Raw genomic sequence first — 10,857 nt, forward strand, 5'->3', positions numbered from 1 at the left:
ATTGCAATATCCAATTATGTATCAATGTAGTCAGGGTTTACTAGGGTTGCCTGAAGGAAAAAGGAGTCCTGCCCCTTTAATAGTGGCTAAATGGGATGTTATTTACCAGCAGATGATGAAAACCTTCATTTGCCCATTTTCACACATGAAGCCTCTGTTAAAGGAACAGGACACTTTTCCAGGCTCACTGGCAACCCTAGTCTCTACACATGTAATTTGTTTTTTGTGTGTGTGTGTGTGTGTGTGTGAGAGAGAGAGAGAGAGAGAAACATCCCCTGCATTTCAGGACAACAACCCTAATTCCTTCCTCTGCTCTGTTTTTTTTTAATACTAGACTTTTGAAGACCCACTGCAGATTTCCAGCATGTTGTCTAGCCAGTGTGGTGTAGTGGTTAAGAGTGGCAGCTTCTAATCTGGCCAACCAGATTTGATTCCCTGCTCCTCCCCCACATGCAGCCAGCTGGTTGACCTTGGGCTCACCACAGCACTGATAAAGCTGTTCTGACCGAACAGTAATCTCAGGGCTCTTTCAGCCTCACCCACCTCACAGGGTGTCTGTTGTGAGGAGAGGAAAGCTCCAGTCCCATCATAACTTGTTTGGAGAATGCTGGACAGTACCTAAGCCACCTTCTGCATTACCTACTTACTCCATTGCTGTTTCCTTTACTACTACCTTGATCTTAGTGAGGCTGACAGGTTGGGTGCACATGACAAATGTGAAGTTGCCTTACATTGAATCAGAAAACTGGTCCATTAAGATCAAGCATTGTTCACTTAGACTGGTGAGCATCTCAGGAAGAGGTCTTTCACATCACCTACAGCAGGGGGAGTCAACCTGTGGTCCTCCAGATGTCCATGAACTACAATTCCCATGAGCCCCTGCCAGCCTTTGCTGGCAGGGGCTCATGGGAATTGTAGTCCATGAACATCTGGAGGACCACAGGTTTACTACCCCTGACCTACAGCACAATCCTTTGAACTGGAGATGCTAGGGATTGAATCATTTGCATGCTAAGCAAATACTCTGCCATTCAGCCATGGCTGAGAAGAAAGTTCAGAAGAGAGCCTTTCAATGTCTGTGCTGGTGAAATTATCATTTTCATGGGAAAACCCTAGCAATTTCCACAGCATGGAGGGTTTTGTCCACCCCGAAATTGGACATATATTCCTGGTACACACATTAATGTTACATACACACTCGCAAATGAGGAGTTCCCTTGATCTTGTCAATGCCACTGTAGTTGGGATTGTGTATGTGTGTGTGTGTGGGGGGGGGGGGTTAACAGAGAGAAATAACCAGGTGATGGATGTCCACAGCCACGGAAAAATGGGAGAAACTGATTAAGGGAGCTTTGCCTCTTTATTAATATACATGTATACAAGGAGAGGAGGTTAAAATGTGGGAAGTTTCCCCAGATATGTATGTTTCTCTGGCAAAAAGGGTGGGAGGACTAATAGTGTGCTTCAAATGCTGAGTATTTTTTAAATATTGACAAAAGGTGCAAAAAGGCCAGAATCCAAGTACTAATCAACTTGCTTTGCCTATGAATTTAAATGCATGTTTAAATCTGCAAATCTGTCTTTCACAAAGATGCACCAACTTTGGCAGCGAGCGCTGAATGTGGCATGAATGAAATGAGTACAACCTGTACTAAAAGGATCAATGCTGGCAGGAAGGGCAGGGAGATGCAATTACACAAAACCTTTCCCCAAAAGGACTAGCTCCATGTACCCACCCAAGGCACGATAGCAGACATCAAGTACTTTCTGTTTTGAGCCCACCAGTATTAGGGAAGTTTAAGATCTGAAAGCCTCTTTGGGAAAGTGTTGGGGAGCACTAGATCTCAAAAGAGAAACAAACAAACAAAAAAGCATGGATTGTTCATGGGTTACTCTGATAACTGAGATAAGGCACGGGATATGCTTTGATAATTTGAAAAATGCTACACACAGCATTATTACAATGAATAACCATTATAAATTGGCAAGCATATATAGTTTTATTAAAAGCCCACATAGCTAGAACAGGAATAGTATTTGCAGCGATCATAAGTTTCACCACAAATCTTTATGAAGGCTGGGAGAACCACAAATACAATAACAGACAGAGGGATCGGGAAGGATCCCAACAAGATACTTCACTGCTTTTCAAGCTGACAGGCAACCAAACAAGTTTCAAATAGTATTCAAACCAAATGATGCATATGTGAGAACAGACGTGGCTAAAGTACTGACATACAAACGCAAGGGTGTGATATTAAATGTTTATTTTTTTCAGGTATCAAAGGCCTGGAAGGTTGAGAAAATATTAAACACATACACACACACTTGTTTCTATTAAAGCCTGGGATGATCTGGACAAGTGAAGGAGAACATATAAAACTGCCCTACCGCAAGCCAGATCATTGGTCTATCAAGGTGAGTAGCCCTCCAGGATCTCAGAGATGGGTCTAACAACACCTACTACCTGATCCTGCCAGGGAATTGAATCAGAGACCTTCTGCACACCAAGTAGATACTCTACCACTGAGCCACATGCCCACTTTTAAAATGAGAGATGGCTACAGGAGATGAGGCAAGCACTTGTTTTACAATCATTACACAGCAGGTGGAGAACTTTGACATCATTTTGTGGTCCTGAACCTACAGCTTTGGAGGGTGACTCTAGTCTATGCCAATATTTCAAGGGATGGGGGGGGGGGATTGCCTGATACACACAAGCAAATGGAAACTCTGTCCTCTGCATGTAATCCCTGGAAGCCAGCATGGCACAGTGGTTAAGAGTAAACGGTAATGACTGGGGAAGGCACTGGCAAACCACCCCGTATTGAGTCTGCCATGAAAACGCTGGAGGGCGTCACCCCAAGGGTCAGACATGACTCGGTGCTTGCACAGGGGATACCTTTACCTTTTTACTTCCCACAGATTGTTGTCAGGATAAATTGGAGGAGGCAGGGAGAACCACATACAGTGCCCTGAACTCCTTGGAGGAAGGGTAGCATAAAAATGTATTTAACAAATCAACAGTAACAAACCAAAGAATCTGAAATGAAGAAAAGTGTGGGTCTTGATAATTCCTGCCCAATTTCATCTGGCTTTTGTAGTATGTTGATCTAGAAAAAGTTCAGAAGTGTATTCTTTGGTATTATTATTGTTGGTAAGGCAATAACCTCTACTGGGCCCTCCCTGTTAAAAAGATGCTCCCAGACCATACCGTGGCTCTGGAAGAATACAAGACTCACTAAGACTGTTGATGCTGATATTCTGTTTTGATATTGATGCCATTTTAAATTTTAAACTTATCTTTCAGATTTTGAATTAACTTAACAAACTATTTTACCTCTCAGTGTTGTTCAACATAATGTACACCAGTGGTGCCCAACCCCTGATTCGGGGACCGGTCCGTGGATCAGTCGGTACCGGGCTCCTCCTCATCCTCCTCCCTGGCTGCTGCCTCGGGGGCTGCCCTGGCACTCTGCCGCCGGCTCACCTTTGGTGCTCTCCGGTGGCCACCATGGTTGGGGCTCCCCCTCAGGGTGGCACTGTGCAGCTGCTGCTGGCAGCGCCCCCCAGTGGGCGGCAGGAAGTCAGGGACACTGGCGGGAAAGCAAGTGGAGCAAGGGCTCAAGTTGCAGCGGCGATGTCCCTCGGCAAAAGACTACCCCTCCCCCGGGCCTCAGTAAAATTGTCAAGCGTTGACCGGTCCCCGATGATAACAAGGTTGGGGACCACTGATGTACACCACCCTGAGGCAGGATAGGGCAGTATACAAATCAAATCAAAAAATAAATAGATGGTAGGTAGATTTGCAAAGGTCTTTTCTGCTCTCATATAGCCTGTCAAACCATTTCCACCTTTTCAAACATTAGAGGACAAAACGGATTCCACAGAAGGCTGCCAGATTCTTTAGTTGGAATTGATTAGGCTCAGTAATTAACTTGGCAGCACCCCAAAGACCAACAGCTGAGTGCATTTCACCTTGCTCACCCATAAGCTAAAAAAAGAGAGTGGAGGGTGGGGAGGATCACAAGGTCCAGAAAGCTCCCATAAACACGCTTATGAGTTTTTCATAGGAAAGTGGGACTTTGGAAGAGGATGAAGATTGGGGAAAACTGCATATTGGAAGAGTAGAAATGGGGATGGCAGGTGCATCTACAGACTGCAAGCTTTGGAGAGACAGATGCAGTAAAGTCACTTACTTGGTTGGCCCAAGAGAGGAAAGTGGGGAGAAGGAACTGAAAATGAAGGCAGAGGAGAATGCTGGGAAGGCAAGGGAAAGGAAAGGGCAGAGATGTGGAAGGAACAGCACAAGGATACATGCACCCAAAGATGCTCGGAGCATGATCTCTTGATGTGATGGGGGATGGGAGGGGGAAGAGAAGGAGAAGGAAGCAATGGCTGCAGAAAAAACAGCGACAGATCCGTGGGGCTGCCTGGCTGGGACCCCCGAGGCAGGCAAGGCCAAGGGACGGAGAGAGGGCAGAGAGGCTGGGAGGGCGGCATGAGGGCTGGAGCCCAGCGCCTGTGGGCAGGTGGAAGGGATGACGCAGGCTGGGGGTAGGGGGGGCGTCCTGCGAGCGATGCACGGACGGAGAGAGGAAGAGAGCGAGAGGCAGGCGGGGCGGAGGGATGCTCGGGAGGCGGCCGGGAGGGAGGGAGAGATGATGCATGAAGGGAGGCACGGATGGCGGGCGGGCGGACGGGCTGGTCGGATGGAGGCGGGCGGGCGTCCGCTCTCACCGGTGTCCTGCTCTCCCAGGAACGCATCTTCCTCCTTCCTGGAGCGCAGGCAGCTCTCCGCCGCGCTGCCCCCCGCCGTCGCCGCTGCGGCCGCCTCCTCCTCGGGCAGGCGAGGGAAGCTGGTGATGCTCATGTAGTCCACGGGCGAGTAGGCGCCCAGGCTGCTCTGCTGACTCGCCTCCTTCTCGGCCGCCCCTGCAGCCGCCGCCGCCGCCGCCGCCGCCATCCTGCGCGTGCCCCTCTGCCCAGGCGGGCTCCTGCTCCGGAAGTGAATGCGCCGCCCGGGCCGGGGGGGGGAGGGAGGGACCCGGTGCCACCAGCGCGGTGGCCGGCTGGGGCCCGGCGAGGGGGCGGGGCTTGCCACCTAGGGGCCGCCCCCCGTTCTTGAGCCCACCCCCCTGTGCAAGGGATGGGGACCGGGGAGGGGGGGGTGCTCTGAATGACAAGGATGCCCACTGGAAACCATGGGCGGTGCTGGAAGACCCATTGGGAAGAATGGGAGGCACGAATGCCAGCGTCTCCCACGGTTTTCACATGGGCATCCTTTATGCGAAAGACTATTTAGTGCTGAAATCCTGGGCCTGCAGTCCACAGCCTGTCTCAGAGCTCTGCCATCATGTGTGAACCAACCAGGTCTTACACTCTAAGGGCAAAAGATTGGGCATATTCTGTCAAGAGGGAGTCTGGAATTTACGCTCATCCATTGTCCACATATGGTCAAATGATCATCAATGAAGTTTATTTTATGTCCTCCGAGAAGAGGAATCCTCCTAGGCAGCTACTCATTTTAGTGGTCTGGTTGCCACGCTAAACCACCATCACATGGCTGCAAAACATTGGAATCTGCTTCCCATATACCAGTTTCAGAGCACAGCAAAATTTGCCACACCAGCAGTGCAAGGTCCCAAAAGGGGCACTGCTATTTCTCGTGTTAACCTTTTGAACCACACAGGAAGGACTGCCAAATTCCAGGTAGTTGGTAGCACTGAAGAAGAGTTGATTTTTATACTTTGCTTTCTCTGCCTGAAGGACACTCAAAGCGGTTTCCCTTCCTCTCCCCACAACAGACACTCTGTGAGGTAGGGCCTGAGAGAGCTCTGAAACTGTGACTGACCCAAGGTCACCCAATTGGCTTCAAGTGGAGGAATGGAGAATCAAGCCCAGTTCTTCAGATTAGAGGCTGCTATTCTTAACCTCTATACTATCATGGTTTTCTCCCAGAATTGCACTGTTTGGATGATTGCCAGGTATACTTTGTCAGGTATCAGAAGTTAAGCAGGATCAGCCCTAAGTATTTGGATGGGAGATCACTAAGGAAGTCTCTGGCATTTAAAACCCTACGGGGATTCCATAAGTTGGCTATGACTTGACAGCCCTTTTCACCACCACTATCACCACCACCATAGCTGGAGTGAGGTACCACACCAGAAAAGCCTTACATATAGTATTCATGGTAGCCTGGCTGCTCCTCAGGCTGAACCCCCCTGGTAAAACCTGGAGGTCTGAATTCACTCATTTTGTCCAGACAACTCAGCAACTGCGAGAGAGGGTCTTTGATTTTAGTTGGCAGTCAAGATGGAGCCTGAGACACCCAGAGAGAGAGGCTGAAGTTTCAGACAGTGGTGGAAAGACAGCAATAAAAAAGAAATCACAGTGGTACCCATTAAGGAAAGGATTGATCAGCTTTATGAGGAATAAGAAATAAGAACCAAGGTAAACCAATGTAAAAATCACTTGCAGACTGAAGGAGTACAGACCATTCTACCTAACTATGAAATACATTCTACTTCACTGCCATTTTTACCAAGAGGTTTATTCTAGATTTATCCTTCTTTTAATTAGCAGGTATGTGGTCTATCAGAGTGTATGCTCGAATGCTCAAGTATATGCTCGAATCCTACTTGCAAATTAAAACCACTGGTTTAAGCTCATTTTTAGAAGTTTCGTGTGGTAGTTTATAAAATTTAGCAGATACTGATGTCTATACAAATGTGTGTGTGTTTTATCTATTACCCTATTTAACTTGTATTTCCCTTTGAATAAAAAGTTAATTTAAGTGGAAATTAATTTTAAGCATTTCTCCTACCCATATTGTTTGCTGAGCTTTGTGCTGGTGTAGGCCTGTATTAATAGAGACTGACTGACCATTCTCCTTCCTCAGTGAATGTGTACACCAGACTTTACTTGTGAGGTGCAATTATGGGATTCATGACACACCCATGTGATAACAGCCGGCTACCTGAAAACGAGGCCAAGGGCATACAGAAAAGGCCTCTAAAGATTAGTTTAACCGTCAAGCAGGATCCCAGTATTAAATTACTGGAGTACAGGATAAAAAAGGGCTGTGTTCTGCTCATTCCAGGTTCCATCAGCACAACAAATACAGACTCCTGGCCTTTAATTGCCATCTCAGGCAAAAGATTGTACAAGGATTCCAGGAAAACGCCTTGGGGTTGACCAGGCTCTCTGGTCTTTAAATTGCCTGCATCAGTAGTTCCCAAACTTTTAAAGTAGATCCCATTTTGACATTTTTTCTATCTTTGGGAGCCCACTTCAAAAATAACTCCATGCAACTTTCCCTATCATTGACATGAAACATAATAGTTTCATGATGATTAAAAGTTAATAATTTAATTTCTAATTTTTAAATGGTACGTGGCAACCTTTATTTAAATATCATGGTCATTTCACACAGTATGCAGAGGAAAAACCCAATTTGCCAAGGAATATATAGGAGCTGCAGCCAAGATCACCTTCCTAATTAGTATGTTGTCCAGTGCTCACATTTACAAAGATATGAATATAAATCTGACTTAAATTGAAAGGTGCACACTTAAAATATTAGGTGTGATATGTCTTCCTCTACCTGAGCAGAAAAAAATGGGTTGGGTTGGGGGGGGGAATACCAATAAGAAATTCAAATTGTTCCACCCTCACAACCTCAACAGCCCAGCTTCACCTGACATGGTCAGAACATGGCGAGTTTGGGGAGCTCCTAAGTGTGGGCAGAGTATCTGCATCTCCCTTCACGGAAGAAATCCTGAAGTCTCTGTGAAAGTGGCAGGGGGTTCTGTTACCGTATCCAGGTATCAACACAACAATGATCTGAAATAGGTTAAGTTGAAAGGAAAATTACTGTCCCAAGGGCACCATGACCCAAGGTCATGACTGTGGGTCTCAGACTCAGGTCCCCTAGTTAGGTGATCTACACCAGGGGTAGTCAACCTGCGGTCCTCCAGATGTCCATGAACTACAATTCCCATGAGTCCCTGCCAGCAAACGCTGGCAGGGGCTCATGGGAATTGTAGTCCATGGACATCTGGAGGACCATAGGTTGACTACCCCTGATCTACACTATACTGGCTTTCTAAAATAGGCCTAATGTTTACATTTTAACAAGAAGAGGCCATAATTTTAACTGGACAAGAGACAAGCACAATTAATTCATCACAGTGACTCAATCCCACAAAAGCCAAGACCCTTGAAGTCTTCTTCCTTCCCATGTGAACATAACTTAATAAGGAATGTGGCACTGACACTGTGCCCCCTCCAGCCAGTTATGTGAGACGGGAAAACACACAGTGCGGTGACATCACATCATGCATTGTGTTATTCTATTGTGTTTCTTGTAACATCTCATTCCACCTTTAAATGATTTGCAAGTAACTCTGCCCCAAATTCTCCTTTCCAAATGACCTCATTAAAAACTATCTACATAAGGTATATGTATCCAAGAAACCATAAAGAAACACCAAACACAATGAATTAGACTGTTGTAAACAATAACTGACTTTTTCAGTACAGTGCACATATTTTTTGACTGAAACAGTTGGGCTTTAGAGCATGGTTACGTCATAACTAGTTCCGTGAAGTCACATTCCATGTCAGGTTCGCTTAGGCGTTGCCCATTACTCATAACTTTGTCTTTACAAATATAGTATTTTCAAAAGGAAGAGTTGAAATGCCTCTGTATTTATGTTTTCAGTGAGGATTTGATGACTCAGAAAAGGAAAGGGTCAGGCATCTAAGTCAAGTGGAAAGCAGAAGACAGAGAAATCCTGTTTCTGTTTTATCTATCAGATTGCACCTGCGAAACAGATTATTGCCAACAGAAGCCTAGGCCAGAATAAAGGGCACCCCAGTTCTATGTTCCTACTTCAGCAGCTGTGGTGTAAGCACTGAACTGACAAAGAAGGAAAACTTCTATATGCCATACATCTAAATAACTATAATGTATCTAGCCTCCCATTTCTAGCACAGAGTAGTGGCTAAACCGCTCAAGAATGACTAACAGTGTAATAAGAGTAGATTACAAAATTGGAGAACAGCACTTCACACAGACAGTGACCGTACAAATGAGAACTGCCTAGGAATTCAGATACCAATCACAACCTTAATGCCTTTATAATATGCTCCCCAAATGAAAATGGAAGAGAAGTAGTAAACCAATGTATGAAGTCAATAAAGGACCTGCAGAGGGTACATAAACTGAAATTTAATCCAGACAGGATCAATGTGCACTGGGTAGGAGATAAGGGCATCCTGGGAGCACAAATCCCACCTATTCCAGGTGTTACATTGTGAGGACCCAGGCTCAGTGCCAGGTATCTCCAATTAAAGGGATCCAAATAGTAGGTAACATGAAAGACCCAGAGAAGGTGCTGCTGGTCGGAGTAGACAATGATGTCCTGGATAGACCCATTGCCTTACACAGTTTAGGGCATCTTCACGTGTGACTAATAAAGGGCCTGAAACGGTTGTGCATTTTAATCTGTTTGAAAGCCACCTTAAAGACCCATTGGGTAGAAGAGCAATGTGTAAATAATCTGAACAGATAAAGCACCATCTCCTGCCAAGCAAAGCATGTGATCTGTTCCCCCACATGAAGCTCTCCTTTCTGCAATGTTTGGTCACCAGAACAATATTGCATTAGCATCCCATCCTCCAATGTCTCCAGTAGTCAAACAGTGAGATGCTTTCAATACCCTCTTCTCAAACTAAGGATCGCATGACAAGCCCCACTCCCTTTACTGTACTAAGGCACAACATATTCATTCACTGTGCAGCAGCCCCCAAGCCACGACATTCTGGTGAAAGAAATGTTAGAAAAACATAATCATCCCACAAGGCGCTATCAGCCAGTCAAAACAACAGCTGCAACGTGCCGCACAGCACCTTGGTGTTCACAAGCGGGTGTTTACTATAGTTGTGAGTAGAAATGCAACCAGCTGGCAGAGAGTTTAACTCCTGGAAATCCTAGGGAGAAAACTGTAAAAACACAAGGCACCCTTAAAGTGGTGAAACAGGGACAACATTGGAAAAGGGATTTCACAGATAATATAAAATAAGGACCTTCCTGCTAAATAGGGACAGTTGCGTTCAACAGCAGCATTCCAATTCCTGCGGGGTGTGATGATGGACTCTAAGGGCTGGCACGGATGACTCTCCTGGAAAGAACAAGAGGGACCTCCTCCATTGTGCCAAAATAGAACTAGCCCTTGTCCTGCAACCGGAGGGTAATAATGGAGCACCACTGGAGCTAGGTTTGCAGAAGGAAGACATTTCTGCTTGCACCTTAAAAAAACAAAACAAAACAAGGGGGAGGTAAGTCACACACGTTGTCTATTGAATGCATGATGTAAATGATCAGTAAAGGTAAAGGTATCCCCTGTGCAAGCACCAAGTCTTGTCTGACCCTTGGGGTGACGCCCTCTAGCGTTTTCATGGCAGACTCAATATGGGGTAGTTCCCCAGTCATTACCATTTTACCCCCCAGCATGCTGGGTACTCATTTTACCGACCTCGGAAGGATGGAAGGCTGAGTCAACCTTGAGCCGGCTGCTGGGATTGAACTCCCAGCCTCATGGGCAGAGCTTTCAGACTGCATGTCTGCTGTCTTACCACCCTGCGCCACAAGAGGCTCTAAATGATCAGTAGTTGTACTTTAAAGGTAGTGTGGGGCGCGTTTCCAAGAGTATGATCAGGAGTAAGATGTACCAATGTTGTCTGTATTTTTAAAACCCTCCTTGGAGGCTGGCCTGCTCCAGAAGAAGCAGGGCACACCCTTAGAGCTATTTATAAAAACAGCTCTTGCCAGTAGCAACCAAAACAGAAATC

The 10,857-nt window shown here is 46.2% G+C and overlaps 1 protein-coding gene across 2 annotated transcripts in view; it reads right to left on the bottom strand.

Annotated features, from left to right (window-relative positions):
* GGT7 (gamma-glutamyltransferase 7) overlaps nucleotides 1-5,057 on the bottom strand; it is a 42,284-nt gene extending 37,227 nt beyond the window's left edge. The window contains exon 1 of one of the 2 annotated variants that reach the window (XM_077335331.1): nucleotides 4,741-5,057. In XM_077335331.1, coding sequence (XP_077191446.1) covers nucleotides 4,741-4,966 — 226 coding nt within the window. In that variant the 5' untranslated portion in view covers nucleotides 4,967-5,057. Of the gene's footprint in view, nucleotides 1-1,732 lie in introns of both variants that reach the window. The other variant, XM_077335333.1, reaches the window with a different exon arrangement.
* Between the last annotated feature and the right edge of the window lie 5,800 nt (nucleotides 5,058-10,857).

The sequence above is a fragment of the Paroedura picta genome, chromosome 4, assembly GCF_049243985.1.
Source record: "Paroedura picta isolate Pp20150507F chromosome 4, Ppicta_v3.0, whole genome shotgun sequence".
NCBI lineage: Eukaryota > Metazoa > Chordata > Lepidosauria > Squamata > Gekkonidae > Paroedura > Paroedura picta.